Source organism: Sus scrofa, chromosome 7 (assembly GCF_054392235.1).
Source record: "Sus scrofa isolate SSC_HxYL_T2T_F1_AM1 chromosome 7, Sscrofa_HxYL_maternal_Yorkshire_Landrace_v2.0, whole genome shotgun sequence".
NCBI lineage: Eukaryota > Metazoa > Chordata > Mammalia > Artiodactyla > Suidae > Sus > Sus scrofa.
Genome location: NC_139389.1, coordinates 86,272,660 through 86,292,049, shown reverse-complemented (window position 1 = coordinate 86,292,049; position 19,390 = coordinate 86,272,660). Strand labels below are relative to the sequence as shown.

Below are 19,390 nucleotides of genomic sequence, written 5' to 3'. Positions count from 1 at the left end.
GCCTCCAACACTTCTACATGCCATAATACCACCAAGATCCAGGGGGCGATAGCTAGCCTTTCAGTCCGCTCGGCTTTCCCGGGCCTGACTCACAACAGCCCCACGGCGCTCCTTCCAGTCAGCTGAGAGCCACGCACGTCGTTGCGGAAGTGACGGCAGTTCCGTGTCCTGTAGAGGCGGTGGGAGCGATGAGGGCACTGAGGCTGTGGTAGCCGTTGTGTGAAGATGGAGGTAAGCGCCTGAGCGCTAAGAAGGCTGGCGAGAGAACGCGGCTGACGGGGTTGAAGCAGAGATGGGAAGTCGGGCGGAGAGGCGGCTGCCGGGAGGGGAGAGAGCCGAGTTTCGGGAATGTTGTCATAATGTCGGGGTCAGAATCCGTCGCTCCAACCTAATTCCCTACTTCCTCTAACATCCTCGCGGCTTTCTTTTGGTTTCCAGTTTCCCGGAGGAAGTGACAATTACCTGACGATCACTGGACCCTCGCACCCCTTCCTGTCAGGGGCCGAGGTGAGCAAGAGCTGCCGACGTTACGGCGGCGGGGGGGTGGGGGGCTGCTGAGGCAGAGGAGGTGGGGTAGGGTGGTGGGGAGGGGAGCGTGGACGCCGGGGGCTGGTGGTTGGGAATCCGGGGCCGTGATTGATGTTTGCAGAAGAGTGGCAGTTGCTTCCAGAGCCTATGAGAGCTCTGGGGAGGGCCTGGGAAGTTGTTGTCATCAGAAGAGCAAGACCTTGAAAAGAGCGTACCTGTTTATTTCAGAGTGATTCCGGATTGGAATCCAGAATGGAATTTCTCTTTCTGTGAAGGAGAAGTAACTAAAACAATCTTGGGGGATCGCAGCAGGGAGGTGTTTCAGCCAAAGAAATTGGGGAGAGGGAAGGAGTTTACCTAGTAGAGGATAACTATGACATGTGTTCACTCTTAAAACGTACTCTGTTGAAGGGGTCTTTGTTTCATTAAAATTTTCTACTCAGTGATTTTTTAAAAAGTTATGTTTACTTACGTGGTGTTAGCTTGTTTTGCTAGCGACAGTATGAAAGGAAATAGTTGCCTTCAGAAAACATGGAGTTGAGTAGAATATGTGTTTCTGTTTGCCAGTGACTCAGAGTTTGAGCAGCTTACTTCACCTTTGTATGTCACAGTTTCCCCAGCTGTCAAATGGCTGTAATAATAGTTTCTTATGACGTTGTGAGGTAAATGTAATGGTCATGGTGAGGTCCTTTAGTATTACTGGAAAAGTTTTAGTTGAAATACTGTCATAAGTATGCGTCATTTGCTTAGGCAAGGCAAAAGGGAAAGATGGAACAGATACAAATAAATTTCTCAGTCTTAAGAAACTGAAGTTATGAACTTTCCAGTATCTTTTGAGGATTTTGTTTTCAAACATGTCGTAAACCATTTTTGTTAGCTTTTTGTAACAAAAATTCTCAGTTGCTGTTGAATGAACTTATCCTATAATAAATCTTAATGTTTTCACGGATGAGAATTTGATTAGCAAGGGTCATTTGCTATTTGTTCATATTTTCTTCATTGCATTTACTGTTTGTTTTATTCTCCTAAACAGGAGAATGTGTTATAAATGAGCAGCAAATTTAGAAACAATATAAAACTAGGAGTTCCGCTTTGGGGCGCAGTGGAAATGAATCCGACTAGGAACCATGAGGTTGAGGGTTTGATCCCTGGCCTTACTCAGTGGGTTAAGGATCCGGTGTTGCTGTGAGCTGTGGTGTAGGATGCAGATGTGGCTCAGATCTGACATTGCTGTGGCTGTGATATAGGCCAGTGGCTGTAGCTCCCATTGGACCCCTAGCCTGGGAACCTCCATGTGCCAGGGGTACAACCCTAAAAAGCCAAAAGAAACAAAACTAAAATCTGTTTGGGGAGTTCCCGTCGTGGCGCAGTGGTTAACGAATCCGACTAGGAACCATGAGGTTGCGGGTTCGGTCCCTGCCCTTGCTCAGTGGGTTAACGATCCGGCGTTGCCGTGAGCTGTGGTGTAGGTTGCAGACGCGGCTCGGATCCCACGTTGCTGTGGCTCTGGCGTAGGCCGGTGGCTACAGCTCCGATTCAACCCCTAGCCTGGGAACCTCCATATGCCGCAGGAGCGGCCCAAGAAATAGCAACAACAACAACAACAACAAAAAAAGACAAAAGACAAAAAAAAAAAAAAAAAAAAAAATCTGTTTGATGCTTTTCAGTCTCATTGCCATTTTCTTCTGAGTGATATCTCCATGGTTAATTTCATTATTTGGAGTGTTTTAAATTTCACATTGGCCTCATCCGCATGAAAGCACATCATTGCCAACTTCTGAACCATGTCACCACAATTTAATTTATTTTTCTTTCTTTTTAGAGCCATACCCATGGCATATGGAGATTCCCAGGCTAGGGGTTGAATCGGAACTACAGTTGCTAGCCTGCCCCACAGTCACAGCAACATGAGATCTGAGCTGTGTCTGCGAACTAAGCAGCAACGCTGGATCCTTAACCCACTGAGCAGGGCCGGGGATTGAACCCACGTCCTCCTGAATACTAGTCGGGTTCGTTAACCACTGAGCCAGGATGGGAACTCCTGTCTCTCCAGTTTAAATTTCTTATTTAGAGTGTTTTAAATTTCACATGGGCTTCATCAAGGAACTTTCAGAGTTTGAGTCTATCATTTGTTTTAGCTTTATGACTTTAAGACTTTTTAAAAAAAACCTATTTTGCCAAGAAGTTCATAACTAAATTTCAGTGGCTACCTTTAAGCTTAGGGCTCTGTCATTGTTAATATTTGTCCTTCTCATTACAGTTTCTTTGCCGTTCCTTTGCCTCTTTTTTTTCTTTATTTTAATTGGTCTGTGGTTTTAATGTTTCTGGTCCTACTGTTAGCCACCCCAGATACAACTAGCACTAGGTAATTTAAAAATATGTATTTTTAGAAGAGAGTAATTTTGTGGTTTTTTGTTTTGTTTTGTTTTTGTCTTTTTAGGGCCGCACCCATGGCATATGGAGGTTCCCAGGCTAGGGGTCTAATCAGAGCTGTTGTTGCCAGCCTATGCCAGAGCCACAGCAATCCCAGATCTGAGCCGTGTCTGGGACCTACACTACAGCTCATGGCAACACCAGATCCTTAACCCACTGAGCGAGGCTAGGGATCGAACCCAAAACCTTATGGTTCCTAGTTGGATTTGTTTCCACTGCGCCACAACAGGAACTCCCGAAGAGTTATTTTTGGAGGTTTTTTTTTTCTTTTATATGGCCATACCTACTGTGACATATGGATGTTCCCAGGCCAGGGATTAAACATGAGCTGCAGCTGCACCCTATGCTGCAGCTGTGGCAACGCCGGATTCTTAGTGGGGATCAAACCCGAACCTCTGCAATGACCCAAGCTGATACAGTCAGATTCTTAACTCACTGTGCCATAGCGGGAACTCTGGGATCCTTTTTAAAATTTTATTATATTTATAGTTGTACAACCATCTTCACAACCTAATTTTACAACATTTCTATCCCAAACCTCCAGCCCATCCCTCCCTCACAACCTGTTTCCTTTGGTAACCATAAGTTTTTCAAAGTCTGTGAGTCAGTTTCTGTTCTGCAAAGAAGTTCATTGTATCGTTTTTTTAGATTCCACCAATAAGTGCCTATGACATTTGTGTCTCACTGACTTACTTCACTTAACATGATATTTCTAGGTCTGTCTGTGTTGCTGCAAATGCCTTTATTTCAGACCTTTTTATGGCCGAGTAATATTCCATTGTGTATGTGTGCCACATCTTCTTTATCCACTCCTCTGTCCATGGACATTTAGGTTGTTTCCACGTCTTGGCTACTGTATATAGTGCTGCAGTGAACATTGGGGTACGTGTATCCTTTAGAGTCATGGTTTTCTCTGGCTAGATGCCAGGAGTGGGATTACTGGATCAAATGGTAATTTAGTTTTCTGAGGAATCTCCATACTGTTTTTCATAGTGGTTGTATCAATTTACATTCCCACCAAGAGTATAAGAGCATTTCCTTTTCTCCATACCCTCTCCAGCATTCATTGTAGACTTTTCGATGATAGCCATTCTGGCTGGTGTAAGGTGGTACCTAATAGTGGTTTTGACTTGCATTTCTCTAATAATTAGTGATGTTGAACATCTCTTCATGTGTTTTTTAGCCATCTATATGTCTTCTTTGGAGAATTGTTTGTTTAGATCTTCTGGCCTTTTTTTGATGGGGTTGTTTGCTTTTTTGGTTTTGAGCTCCAGAAGGTATTTATAAATTGTGGAGATTAATCCCTTGTCAGTCGCTTCATTTGCAAATATTTTCTCCCATTCTTGTCTTGTCGTGGATTGTCTTGTCGTTTCTTTTAGGGTTTCCTTTGCTTTGTAAAAACTTTTAAGCTTAATTAAGTGCCATTTGTTTATTTTTGTTTTTATTGTCATTACTCTAGGAGGTGGGTCTGAGAAGATACTGCTATGGTTTATGTCAGGGAGTGCTCAGCCTATGTTTTCTCTCAGAGTAAAGTATCTGATCTTATGTTTAGGTCTTTAATCCATTTTGAGTTTATTTTTGTGTATGGTGTTAGGGAGTGTTCTAATTTCATTCTTTATATGTAGCTGTCTAGTTTTCCCAGCACCACTTATTGAAGAGACTGTCTTTTCTCCATTGTATATTCTTTCCTCTTTTGTCATAAATTAGTCAACTATAGGTGCATGTAAGGTTTAATTCTGGGCTTTCTGTCCTGTTCCACTGATGTATGTTTCTGTTTTTGTGCCACTACCATATTGTTTTGATGATTGTAGCTTTGTAGTATAGTCTGAGGTCAGGGAGCTCCATTCCTCAGCTCCATTTTTCTTTTTCAGGATTGTTTTGGCTTTTCTGGGTCTTCTGTGCTTCCAAACAAACTTTAAAATGTTTTGTTCTAGGTTTGTGAAAAATGCTGTTAGTAATTTGATAGGGATTGCATTGAATCTGTAGATTGCTTTGGGTAGTATAGTCATTTTGACAGTATTGTTTTCTTCCAAGAAAAACAAATGTTCACAAAAGTATGAACCATAAAAAATTTGAAAAATTGGACTTCATTGAAATTGAGAACTTCTTCCCATCAAAAGACATTAAAAAATTACATAGGCCCTTCACAGACTGGGAGAAGATATTTTATATATATATATATATATGGGTCATATTTAGAATATATTCAGATACCTCTGCAGAGTAAAATAAAGACTTCATTTTCTTTTTCTTTTTTTAATGGATGCATCTATGGCATATGGAAATTCTTGGGTCAGGAACCTACACTGCAGGTTTGGCATTGCCAGATCCTTTAACCCTCTGAGCCAGGCCAGGGATGGAACCTTCACCCAACAGTGAACCAAGCCACTGCAGTTGGATTCTTAACCCACTACACAGCAGGAACTCCAAAGAATACAATTTTAAAATGAGCAGAAGATTTGAACTCATACATCACAAGCGGGGGTATCCAAATTGCCATTATGCATATGAGAAAGTGTCATCATCATTAATCAGGGAATTGCCAACTAAAATCACAATTAGGTACCATTTCACACCCACCAGAATGGTTAAAACTAAAAAGACTGACAATTCCAAGAGTTGACAAGGCTGTAGGTTAAGTCTTAATCATTGCTGGTGAGGGTGTAAATTGATTTAACCACTTTGTAAAACTAGCAGTATCTACTAAAGATAAATATATACCTATCCTGTGACCTAATAATTCCATATATATATCTATGAAATAAGTGTATATACTCTCTAAAGACATGTATGTTCACAGCAACTTTGTTTATATAGTAAACAGTAGAAACAAACCAAATGTCTATAAACTGGTACATTTGTAAAAAGGGAATATTACGAGTTCCCATTGTGGTGCAACAGTATCAGCCATGTCCCTGCAGTATCAGAATGCATGTTCAATCTCTGGCCCACCACAGTGGGTTAAAAGGATCTGGCGTTGCTGCAGGTGTGGCATAGGCCAGAACTATAGCTTGGATCTGGCCCCAGAACTCCATATGCTGCAGGGTGGCCAAAAAAAGAAAAAAAAAAAAAGAGTACTAGGCAGCAATAAAAAAAAAAAGAATGAACTAGTAATAAATGCAGCCTGGGTGATCTCAAAAATGTATTGTTGAGTAAAAGAAGCCAGACAAAAAGAGTAAATACTATATGAATTCATTTTTTAATGAAGATCATGAACAGACAAAATTATACTGTGCTGATAGAAATCAGAATAGTGGTACCTGTTGTGAAAGGGAGGAAGTATTGACTAGAAGGAGCATGAGAAAGTCTTTTAGAGTGATGGAAATGTTTTGTGTCTTTATCTGGCTGGTAGTTAATTGGGTGTGTGTGTGTGTGTGTGTGTGTGTGTGTGTGTGTGTATAATAATGATAATAATTTTTGAAGAGTAAGAGTCCAGAGAGGAAGGCTTAGCATTATTATAGCATTGCTTGAGAGAAGAAAGCCCTATAATCTGAAGGGAATTTAATCTTTGTTTCCCTCATTCAGGTTGGCTCTTAGATAATAATATTGCACTTTGAGCACTTTGAAGAAATAAGTCATAAAGATAACTATCCTTAATTAGGAAAGGTATTTATAACATTAGAACCAGTTAATGATTTCAGGCTGAATAGTTAAATTTTTCACTATTATATCATTTTTTAAGAACAATTAAGTTATTTTAATAGCCCATACTATCAGTGTATTATTGAAAAAATAGGTGTTTGATTAAAATAAATTTATTTAAAATGAATAAAGAAATATACACAAATATATACAAGAAACTACTTAAGGAAATACTGGATAGGAGTTCCCATCATGACTCAGTGGTAGTATCCATGAGGATGCAGGTTCAATCCTTGGCCTTGCTCAGTGGGTTAAGGATCTGGCATTGCCCATGAGCTGTAGCAGCTGCAGCTTTGACTTGCCCCCAAGCCTGGGAACCTCCATATGCCATGAGTGTGGCCCTAAAAAGACAAATAAATAAAAAGATAAACAAACAAACTGTAATTCCCAAACTGCTTCCTCTCTAGGAGAGAAGGAAACAAAAGCTAAGTGGGAAGGTAGCAGCATCATGTTCCTGTTTTCTTCTTCTGTGTTCAAATCATTTATTTTTACTTTAATATTTCCTAGTTTTTCTTTATTTTATATTTGACAGTCTAGAGTATGATTTAGTTATGTAGTAAATCCACTAAAAGTAACTTCATTATTGGATTTTACCCATGATCTTACAGATTATTTGTGGTAAAAGATTTGGAGTAGATCTCCATTCTAGCATGTGGCTTATTACCCTTCTGTTTTTTGTTTTTTTTTTTTTTTTTTTTTTCTATTTTGGCCACTCGCACAGTATATGGAAGTTCCCTGGCCAGGGAACAAATCCAAGCCACAGTGCAACCTATGCCACAGCTGCAGCAACACCAGATCCTTAACTCACTGTGCCAGGGCAGGGATAGAATCTGCACCACCTCAGAGACAACACCAGATTCTTAACTTGCTGCTTCACAGTGGGAACTCCCTTCTGTATTCTTGATCCCTGTCATTATTTTACTCTTCTTTTTTAAGAAAAAGAAACAAACGAGTTCCCGTCATGGCTCAGCGGTTAACGAATCTGACTAGCACCCATTGCACTTTGAGTACGCAAGTTCAATCCCTGGCCTTGCTAGTGCATTAAGGATCCGGCCTTGCCAAGAGCTGTGGTGTAGGTTGCAGATGTGGCTCGGATCCTGTGTTGCTGTGGATGTGGTGTAGGCCAGCAGCTACAGCTCCAATTTGACCCCTAACCTGGGAACCTCCATATGCCACAGGTGCAGCCCTAAAAAGAAAAAAAAAAGAATCAAACAAAATCCCCCCCCAAAAAAATGCCCATAAATAATGCCTTGTTAATTTGATACAATGGAATTAACTCCAGATGTTTTATGAAGGCTAGCTAGCCCTTTGTTGAACAATCCTCTCTTGTTTTGTATGTGAGTTTCTTTTCAGTTCTCATAAACAAATAGTATCATTCTCATATCTCAGCAGAGTTGCTTTTTTATTTATTGTGGTAAGCAGAAAAGGATAGTTATCTTTTGCTTTACCAAAGCAACCTGTATCTTCTTAAAAACTGTAAACCACTATTATACAAGTTTTAATCTAGAACAATAAATATTTCCCCAGATCCTTTCTCTTGTTCCTGTAACTTTGTTTGTTTGCATGAGAATTTGGTAAAAATCTTTGTACTCCCTTCCTGAAAAATGCTGACATAAACTTAAAGGAAATTTCAGAAAGAGTCATGGACCTGAAGTTAAGAACTTCCACATAATAACAAAAATTATGAGCTGTGTACTGAGAAAAGTTAAGTTCTTGGGGAGAGTTTTAGTTTTTCTTCAAGAATTGTCTGCTCTTATGCTCTTTATGTTCCCCTCTTGTTATAGCCCAAATTTTTAACATGATGAGTAAGATAGTAAGGCTCTTAGAGGAGGAAAATAAAGAAATGAAGCTATATCCGTATATTTTTTTCTTCTAGGAGACTTGTTTCCCAATGTGATTCAGAGAAGTTGGGCATTTCATAGACATTCTTTCTCCCTAGTTTTACTAGCTGGAAATACTCCGTCTAGAAAAATTTATTTATTTATTTTTGGTCTTTTTAGGGCTGCATCCACGGCATAGGGAGATTCCCAGGCTAGGGGTCAAATTGGAGCTGTAGCCGCTGGCCTGTACCACAGCCACAACAAGGCCAGATCCTTAACCCACTGAGCGAGGCAAGGGATCAAACCTGCGTCCTCATGAATACTAGTCAGATTCATTTCCGCTGAGCCATGATGGGAACTCCTAGAAACACTTAAAATAGCGATATTGGAATTCTCTTGAGATAGAGCAGATTAAGGATTCAGTGTTGTCATTGTAGTGGCTTGGGTCGCTGCTGAGGTTCGAGTTCTATCCCTGGCCCATGAGTTTCCATATGCCGTGGATGCAGGCCCCCCCCCCAAAAAAAAGAACATAGCATTTATTATTATTTTAGGCCAGACGTATGTCTCTTAGCTCCATGAATGGTGGCCTCATTCAGGATAGAGAGGATATTAAATTGTACTTAGACTTAGAGGAAGGGATTGGGTCTTCCAGCTGGAGTAATCTCTTTTTTTCTTCCTCTCTTGCAGAAAGGCTTGTTCAGAGCAAGACTAGGAATGTGTTTGGGAACAGTTAGAGAACCGGTTTGCCTTCTGGCTGTATCTCTTACGAATGTTTTTCTCACTATTATCCTTACCTTGGCATTGTTGGGTTTTCCGAAAATCTTGTACAAATGGGAGTTTTATTTGTTGTTGACATCATGATTTCTAAAATGGAGAAGAGGTAGGAGATTCTTAAGTGTATATCTTTTAGAGGGGCGTAAGTTTCCCATGACGGTACCTTTTAGGATCTGTTTCAAAGAAACCTAGAGCAACAAACTATAATTGTGTGGTTGACAGTTTGTGTGATGACACAGTACATTTGAAATACCTGCTGTCTATTAGAATCTTTAGAGAGATTTAAGCATCATAGCTAAACAGGTTATAAAGGGTAGGTCCTTACAATCAACATGGTGAAGGTAGAAAAGAGATAAAAGAATTGAAAACTGTGATTGATGTTGGCAGCCTTGTATGTACCAACCATATAAAGAAGAGGAGAGACTTATTTGTAAAAATAAATAAGTCCTAAGAAACTGATAACAAAAATAGGATCTAGGCTGAAAAGAGGTTTGCTGACAATCTCCAGTGCTCGGCCATGTTCTTAACTTAGCAGTATGCAGTCTCTCCTCTTCCCACTAAGTCTTTTTCTCTTCTCCTCCCTGCAGACGTTCCATACACCAAGCTTAGGCGATGAGGAGTTTGAAATCCCACCCATCTCCTTGGATTCTGATCCCTCACTGGCTGTCTCGGATGTGGTTGGACACTTTGATGACCTGGCAGACCCTTCCTCCTCTCAGGATGGCAGCTTTTCAGCCCAATATGGGGTCCAGACATTGGACATGCCTGTGGGCATGACCCATGGCTTGATGGAGCAGGGCGGGGGGCTCCTGAGTGGGGGCTTGACCATGGTAAGGGGCAAGACGTTATCAGGCTTACCCACGCTCATATTAAGGCCTGATGTAAGGGAGGATATAAATGACACTCTGTTCCCCACTACATTCAGGATATTACTTATTTCTCATTCTTCTGGCTCAGGCTCACCAACAAAGATTTCATTTCTCCTGAATAAATGAGATTTATCATCTGAATCAATTTTACTTGAAAAATTTTTTAAATTATAAAATGTCCAGTGTTAACCCTGAAATGAAAATGATTTATTGGGATTTTTGAAAGAAAAAAAAGTTTTTTCCCCCTACTATTACGGTTTTCACATCCTAGGATTCAAATGTGAGAGTGAGTGGCCTTGGTGATAGTGGTGAGCATAGCTGCCTTGCAAATGTAAGTGTGATAGCTGCCATGTTAAGGGATGGATTCAAATATGTTTGGGAGGTCCCTTGTGGCGCAGAGGGTTAAGGATCCAGCATTGTCACTGCAGTGGCTCGGGTTGCTGCTGTGGCACAGATTTGATCCCTGGGCTGGGACTTTCCACATGCCACAGGCTCCCAAAACAAAAACTGTCTTCTAGCACATTCCATCAGTGGTACATCACACACTCTGCTCGATGTCAAACATCTCTAACATTGGCCTTATTTACTCTGATTGCTTGTGTATTGCAACTTTTTAACAGCCACTGTTTTAGGAAGGTACAGGGGGGGAATTTTTCTTTACCCTGAGTATCATCACTATCCCCAAATTACTGAGTAATTTACTTGCTCTTTAAATTAACATTTCCAAAATTAAGACTGCTTTGGTTACTTTTGGTTATTTTGATACAGCCCTTTGTGTACAAAGAAGTGACTTTAGTAATTTCTGTATTTTATTAAAAAGCTTAGTATGTCTTATATGTATATAAATTATTTGATGTTTAAACGGTGATACATCTTGGGTAAGCAGAGAGTTTATGAACTGTCCTGAATTTGGGTGGGGGGGGGAGAGTGGTGTCTTTTATATTTAGTGTTTATAATTAGTCCTTCTGCTTCTCTCAGGACTTGGATCATTCTATAGGAACTCAGTATAGCGCCAACCCACCTGTTACAATTGATGTACCAATGACAGACATGACATCTGGCTTGATGGGGCATAGCCAGTTGACCACCATTGATCAGTCAGAACTGAGTTCTCAACTTGGTTTGAGCTTAGGGGGTGGCACCATCCTGCCACCTGCCCAGTCACCTGAGGATCGTCTTTCAACCACCCCTTCACCTACTAGTTCACTTCATGAGGATGGTGTTGAGGAATTCCGGAGGGTGAGGCATTCCCTGCCAAAATCAAATCTGCCATGTTATTCTGGGAAACTCTTGCCCCACAGATTCTACTGAGTATTCTTTACTCCTGTCCTGCCATCTCCTTTGATCTTTTCTGGGTTTAGGGTCCCACCTCTCAACTTATAATTTACATTTCTCCTTCCAATCCCCATTCTTACTGGTCCTCACATACTTTACTAATATCTTAATCTTACTCCTTCTATTTTTAGCATTTCTGAAAATTCTATTCATGTGACTAATTTACCCCATTTAAAAGTCCATTTCTTAAGTTCTGCAGACACAATACTTCCCTTCTTCTTGTAATTTTCTTTTTCCCCTACAGCAACTTCCCAGCCAGAAGACAGTTGTGGTGGAAGCAGGGAAAAAGCAGAAGGCTCCAAAGAAGAGAAAAAAGAAAGATCCTAATGAACCTCAAAAACCAGTTTCAGCATATGCTTTGTTCTTTCGTGACACACAAGCTGCCATCAAGGGACAGAATCCCAATGCCACTTTTGGGGAGGTTTCAAAAATTGTGGCCTCCATGTGGGACAGTCTTGGAGAGGAGCAAAAGCAGGTGAGCAAATAATGAAGAACTAGGGGATAGTGAATACTCTAAGAAGCAAGGGGATAAAAACTAAGTTTTTAGAGTTCCCATTGTGGCACAGTGGAATCGAATCCGACTAGGAACCATGAGATTTCGGGTTCAATCCCTGGCCTCACTCAGTGGGTTAAGGATCCGGTGTTGCTGTGAGCTGTGGTGTAGGTCACAGACGAGGCTCGGATCCTGCATTGCTGTGGCTGTGGCGTAGGCTGGCAGCTACAGCTTCAATTTGACCTTTATCCTGGGAATCTCCATATGCCTCGGGTGTGGCCCAAAAAAGCAAAAGTTTTAACTTTTTTACAAATTCTTATTTGATATAAACTCTTTGTTAATGGCATTCAAGATCATTCTTTGTCTTAAAAGTTGTAGCCATACATGGAATCCAGAATACCCATCTAAAAATTATTAATTAGTAAAATAATTTAGTATGATAATTAGTTATTATAAAAACACTAAATCCAACTTTTTTTTTTCTGCAGTCCATTTTATTTTATTTTTTTTTTCCCACTGTATTTTTTTTTTTGTTTTAAATCCAACTTTTCTAAGCCCTTTCTTTTCCATCTGTAAAATCAGGCTATGCTTCGGTAGGTTGCATGCTATAGTTAACTATAAAATCCATAACCAGGAGTTCCCTGGTAGCACAGTGGGTTAAGGACCCAGCCTTGTCACTAATGTGGTGAGGGTTCCATCCCATCCTAGGAAATTCCACATGCTGCAGGGGCAGCCAAAAAAAATAAAATCTACAACTGGAGTTCCCACTGTGGCTTAATGGGGGCTGTGGCATCTCTGCAGCACCAGGTTGCAGGTTTGATCCCCAGCTGGACACAGTTGGTTAAGGACCTGGTGTTATAGTCGCAGTGTTTATCACAGCTGTAGCTCAGATCTTATGGGCCTGGGAATTCCATAAACTACAAGCAGTCAAGAAAAAAAGGTATTAAAAAATAAAATCTACAACCAAGTTTGGATTTACATTTTTTTGATTGGCATCATATAAACTTGAAAAATATCATTTGGAGTTCCTGTCGTGGCGCAGTGGTTAACGAATCCAACTAGGAACCATGAGGTTGCAGGTTCGATCCCTGCCCTTGCTCAGTGGGTTAACGATCCGGCGTTGCCGTGAGCTGTGGTGTAGGTTGCAGACGCAGCTCGGATCCCGAGTTGCTGTGGCTCTGGCATAGGCCAGTGGCTATAGCTCCGATTGGACCCCTAGTTTGGGAACCTCCATATACCGTGGGAGCGGCCCAAGAAATAGCAAAAAAAAAAAAAAAAAAAAAAAAAAAAAAAAAATCATTAATTTCCCTAAATGTAATCTGGATTAAACGAATGAAAATTATGATACTATGTAAGATATAATTGAAATTGAATGGTTTTAATTATCATTACCCTAAAACTCCCCAGGTCTTATGTCACAGTGAGTTGTTAATCATTAAAACAAAAAACTGGAAGTTCCCACTGTGGCTCACTGGGATCTGCATCTCTGCAGCCCCAGGATGCAGGTTTGATCCCTGGCCTGGCACAGTGGGTTAAAGGATCTGGCATATCTGCAGCTGCGGCATAGGTCATAAGGGCAGCTCAGATCTGATCCCTGGCCTGCAAACTCCATGTGGGGCAAGGCACCAAAAAAAGAAAAAAAAAACAAAACAAAAAAAACCTGAATTTATTCTACAATAAATTTATTCTACAAAATTTATATCAGTTACCTACTTCTCAAGTAAATTTAATGGCTTAAGACAGTAGCAATTTATTATTTCTTACGATTCTACAAATTGGTTGGGTGGTTTTCTTGGTGTTTTTGCCTCATATCTACAGTTGTACTCAAATGGTAGCTAATATTTGATAGCTGGTCAAGATGACCTAGCTCCCACATCTGGCAGTTGGTGCTACCTATTGTCAAAAATGCCTTGGTTCTCTGTCATCCTCCAGTAGGCTAGACTGACTTCTTTACACTATGGCAGACTTAAAATAATGTTCCAAGAGAATAAAAACTGATGCCCCCAACATCTTTGTGTCAGTTCAACCACACCCTAATGGTTAAAGCAACTCACAGCTAGCCCAAATTCAAAGGAAGGGGACATAGGTTTCAGCTGTTGATGAAAGACTAGGTGTGCAGCACAGGATAAATTCTTGTGGCCATCATTGCAGTTTACCACACACCTTATCAGAGAGTATAATGATTAGGCATAATCCCAGGCTAAACAGACTACTGATTTTATAATAGTTTTGGAGTCAGGATTTGTTTTAGTTACAGAAATGGATGTGGATTGGTGTTAGTTTTAGAAGTGTAGTTATCCTGTAAGTTATTCTTATTGATTGGCTGGCTTCCAGATGCATGGTCACTGGAAGGTCTGCCATGGTAACTGTCTTGATTACTGGCTTTCGGAAACATATTCACCAAGAGTTGTCAATATTTAGACTGGAGACGAACTGTCTTTCATTGATGAATAATTATCAGTCCTTTCTAGGAGTATGGGGCTTTCTAAATAGTCTCTCTTTCTACAGGTGTACAAGAGGAAAACTGAAGCTGCCAAGAAAGAGTATCTAAAGGCTCTGGCTGCTTATAAAGATAATCAGGAGTGTCAGGTAAGAGGGCTGGGGTAGGTGGATTTAAACCAATGAGATTTTTTTTTGAGCTGTTTATTAACAGTTATAAGAAGTAAATGCCACTGAAAACCTGTGGAACCTATTAATACCACATAGTATTAAAAGCTTAAATGTAGGAGTTCCTGTTGCAGCTCAGTGGAAATGAATCTGACTAGCATCCATGAGGACACAACTTGATCCCTGGCCTCACTCAGTGGGTTAAAGATCCAGCTTTGCCTTGAGCTATGGTGTAGGTCGCACATTTGGCTTGGACCTGGCATTGCTGTGGCTGTGGTGTAGGCCGGCAGCTACAATTCCAGTTCAGTCCCAAGCCTGGCACCTCCATATGCCACCAGTGCAGCCCTAGAAAAAGAAGACACAGGAAAGCTTAAACGTATTTAACAGGTTTCCTGTTGTTTCCATCATAAACCAGGCCAAACAGTCTGTCTTCCTGAGTTTGTTATTTTTATTGTTTACTTTAGCCAGGTAGCACCCAGGGTGTTCTTTTTCTTTTTCTCTCCTCCCCCACCCCACTAATCTGTGATATATCTTTTGTTGGAAGGTAGTTATAGTGAATATGTCCTGGGGAAGAGAATAAATCTCCCAGTTACTTTCTTTTTCCTTTTTCTTTTGGTCTTTTTTTAGGCCACTGTAGAAACAGTGGAATTGGATCCAGCACCACCATCGCAGACTCCTTCTCCACCTCCTGTGGCTACAACTGCTGACCCAGCATCTCCAGCACCAGCCACAACAGAGCCTCCGGCCCTGTCTCCTTCCATTGTTGTTAATTCCACTCTTTCATCCTATGTGACAAACCAAGCATCTTCTGGAGCTGGGGGTCAGCCCAATATTACCAAGTTGATTATTACCAAACAGATGTTGCCTTCTTCTATTACTATGTCTCAAGGAGGGATGGTTACCGTTATCCCAGCAACAGTGGTGACCTCCCGGGGGCTCCAACTAGGCCAAACCAGTACAGCTACTATCCAGCCTAGTCAACAAGCCCAGATTGTCACTCGGTCAGTGTTGCAGGCAGCAGCAGCAGCAGCAGCTTCTATGCAACTGCCTCCACCCCGACTACAACCCCCTCCATTGCAACAGATGCCTCAGCCCCCCACTCAGCAACAAGTGACCATTCTGCAGCAGCCTCCCCCACTCCAGGCCATGCAACAGCCTCCACCACAGAAATTTCGAATCAATTTACAGCAACAGCCACCTCCGCTGCAGGTCAAGATTGTGCCTCCACCCACTCTGAAAATGCAGACTACCTTAGTTCCACCACCTGTAGAAAATAGTCCTGAGCAGCCTATGAACAGCAGCCCTGAGGCCCATACTGTGGAGGAAACCTCTCCTGAGACAATCTGTGAGATGATCACAGATGTAGTTCCTGAGGTGAGTGTCCATTTTCAAATATTTTCTCTAGACCAGTGAAAATGTATAAGAACATTTTTTTGGTCCATATAAAACCAGGGTTGCTACTGGTATTTATTTAATGCCTACCAGCCAGGAGTATGAAATATCCTATAGAGGACAGTTTCCAGCAGCTGACTTGTCCCAACCAAGATGCTCCATAGTGTTTCTGGCCTCCTGTCACAGACTACTCTTTAAGTAAGCAGAAGTAATACTGTAGTTCAACTAGAGAAGATACAGCTTAAGCATAGAGTTGTTTCTCAGAGGTGTCTACCCAAGGATTCAAAGCTTTGAGATAAATCCTTCCATTTCTCCCACTTGACTACTTGCCTTGATGCTTTAAAGTAAGGGGACGGGAGTTCCCATCATGACGCAGTGGAAGCAAACACAACTAAGAACCATGAGGTTTCAGGTTTGATCCCTGGCCTCACTCAGAGGGTCAAGGATCTGGCGTTGCCGTGAGATGTTGCGTAGGTTGAAGACGTGACTCAGATCCAGCGTTGCTGTTGCTGTGGTATAGGCCGGCGGCTACAGCTCCAATTGGACCCCTAGCTTGAGAACCTCCATGTGCCAAGGGTGTGGCTCTAAAAAGACAAAACAGGAGTTCCCGTCGTGGCGCAGTGGTTAATGAATCCAACTAGGAACCATGAGGTTGCGGGTTCGGTCCCTGCCCTTGCTCAGTGGGTTAACGATCCGGCGTTGCCGTGAGCTGTGGTGTAGGTTGCAGACGCGGCTCGGACCCCGCGTTGCTGTGGCTCTGGCGTAGGCCGGTGGCTACAGCTCCGATTCAACCCCTAGCCTGGGAACCTCCATATGCCGTGGGAGCGGCCCAAGAAATAGCAACAACAACAACAACAACAACAACAACAAAAAAGACAAAAAAAAAAAAAAAAAAAAAAAAAAGACAAAACACACACACACAAACACAAAAGTAAGGGAATGAACAGATTCAAAGCTTTGAGGTAAATCCTTCCTTTTCTCCCACTTGACTACTTGGCTTGATGCTTTAAAAGTAAGGGGATGAACAGATGCCAGTTATCCTAGTTTTCACTTGTACATGCCACTGAAAACCTGTGGACCCTGTTAATACCATTGTTTATATAGTATTAAAAGCTTAAACGTAGGAATTCCCATTGTGGCTCAGCAGAAATGAATATGTAGTCATTTTGAAATATGGGTCTGTTTGTGACTCTAACTCCATAATTAATGAAGCAGTCATTTTAAAGAAAAACGCCACCCCCAACCCCCAAAAATCAGGAAACTGTGATTCTCTAGGTTTTGTCCTGTCCTTTTTTCTAATGGCTCCTCGTTTTATCTTCTTTTAGTCCCTCTAGGTGACCCAACCTCTACTCACATGCTACTTCTGATCTGATATTTTCAGAATGTAGAAAATAAGTCAGTGATGGGTAAGATTAAAATTAAACACTAGCATTATGGCCAGCATTCCCTTGATGAGACGACTTCATGTCAGTCTGCATGGCAAAATTCTAAAGCTGGAGATAGAGGAGACCAGGAACTCACCTTTTTTTTGGAACTTTACCCCCACCTGTCAGGGACTGTAACATCTCTTGCTCCATTGGACCCCAGAGTTAAATTGACTTGTGTCTAGCTAGGTAGGTAGCAGTCCAGTCCATCATTGGTGCTTTCTGGCTCTCATAGGTTGAGTCTCCTCCCCAAATGGATGTTGAATTGGTGGATGAGTCTCCTGTGACGCTCTCACCCCAGCCTCGATGTGTGAGGTCCGGCTGTGAGAACCCTCCTGTTGTGAGTAAAGACTGGGACAACGAGTACTGCAGCAATGAGTGCGTGGTGAAGCACTGCAGGTGAGCTTACAGTTTCCTCTTCTAATTCAGGTATGGCTAAATTAACTACTAGAAAAGTTCCCCTCCTGGAGTTCCTGTGGTGGCTCAGCAGGTTAAGAACATGGTCTCTGTGAGCATGGTAGTTCAAGCGCTGGCCTTGCTCAATGGGTTATTGCCGTGAGCTGTGGCATAGGTCACAGAGTCAGCTCAGATCTGGTGTTGCTGTGGTGTAGGCTTCAGCTGCAGCGCTATTAAACCCCTAGTCTGGGAACTTCCATATGCTTCAGGTGCGGCTATAAAAAGTTCCCCTCCTTTAAAAAGTTTACAGGAGTCCCACTATGGCACAATAGGACAGTGTTCCTGAAGCCCCAGGATGCAAGTTTGATCCCTGGCCAGACACAGTGGGTTAAAGAATCCACGTCTGCAGCTGCAGTGTAGGTTCCAACTTCGGCTTGGATCTGATCCCCAGCCTGGGAATCCCATATGCCATGGGGCAGCCAAAAAAGAAAAACTAGAAAAGAGTTTATATTTGCCACATAAAGATAGCATAAATAGCAGTTGCCATATTACCTCTATATATGCTCTTTAAAAATATGACTCTTTAAGCTGTTGGTGACTGTGGATATTAGCCTAGCTTATCTCTTTAGCACAAATCAGACCACTTAGGAAATTAGAATTTGAGAAGGAACAGATGAGTAGTAAGTAGCACAGTAAGGTGCTAGTGCTAAGTATGGGGGGAAGGGGGAAAAGTTCTGAGGATTTTGCCCATCCACCTCCTCAGATTTTCCTTAGATTTACCTGTATCCATAGAACAAGGCACTGGTATTCCCTCAGATCCTCTGAAGTAAATTAGGATTGCCTATACTTCTCATTCTTAGGGCCACTGCCCTTATATACCTATCGGGTAGTATTTGCCAATCTATTTAAGACATAGTTTAAAAATAATATATTAGGTTGTAATAATAAGTTTTGTGTGTTTTTTCTTTCTTAGGGATGTCTTCTTGGCCTGGGTAGCCTCTAGAAATTCAAACACAGTGGTGTTTGTGAAATAGTCCTTCCTGTTCTTCAAGCCAGTGAAGACTTTATCTGCTTGGAACATGTCCACCGAGCTTGTTTTTTAAAAGACAAACTAGGTTTCTGGTAGTGCCTGATCTCAACCCATGATGGTCCTTGCTGCCCTTGATGCTTCTCCTCTTTTATCGCTCTTCATCAGGGTCCAGGCTATGGAGCAGGGCCATTTAGTTTGCTATAACCTGCAACTGCTTTTTACTTTCAAGAACAAGCAGAGATAAACAGTAATAACAGAGGAAAAGCTGGAAGGAATATGGACAAACAGAACATAGGGGTGTTGATTGAGGGTGGTGGGGATTATGTGAGGAAACGTTGTTATAATTATCATAGGACTTGCCTAAAACATTATTAAAATGGTAGGTGAGTGCTCAGTTTTGGGCCTAGGAGAAAATACCACTGTGTGCATCCATCTTAAAAGGGCTAAAAGGTTGTATTAAAGGTTACCTCTTAAACAGGGAACTATTACTATCACTTCTATACATTACTTTCAGGACAAAGGTTTTCAACATAGTAAGCACACTGGACTATAGAGAAAAATAACATCACCTAGAAGATGTATTTCTGTAGTCAACATCCTTCCTTATCTCAGTTATCTCAGTTTATGAGTGTAAAAGGCAGAACTCT

General features: G+C 41.6%; 1 protein-coding gene across 2 annotated transcripts; it reads left to right on the top strand.

Annotated features, from left to right (window-relative positions):
• The first annotated feature begins 165 nt into the window (after positions 1-165).
• On the top strand, positions 166-19,225 carry TOX4 (TOX high mobility group box family member 4). Of its 2 annotated transcripts, XM_001929118.7 has the most exons (9): positions 166-231; positions 439-507; positions 9,785-10,027; positions 11,045-11,305; positions 11,646-11,876; positions 14,403-14,483; positions 15,129-15,875; positions 17,553-17,716; positions 18,687-19,225. In XM_001929118.7, exons 1-9 carry the CDS (start codon positions 226-228, stop codon positions 18,745-18,747), a joined length of 1,863 nt encoding a protein of 620 aa, XP_001929153.1. In that variant the 5' UTR covers positions 166-225; the 3' UTR covers positions 18,748-19,225. The 2 variants fall into 2 exon arrangements, with proteins under 2 accessions (XP_001929153.1, XP_084825446.1); XM_084969320.1 differs by lacking the exons at positions 166-231; positions 439-507 and adding an exon at positions 7,275-7,673 and having other exon boundaries at positions 8,660-10,027.
• Positions 19,226-19,390: the final 165 nt, after the last annotated feature.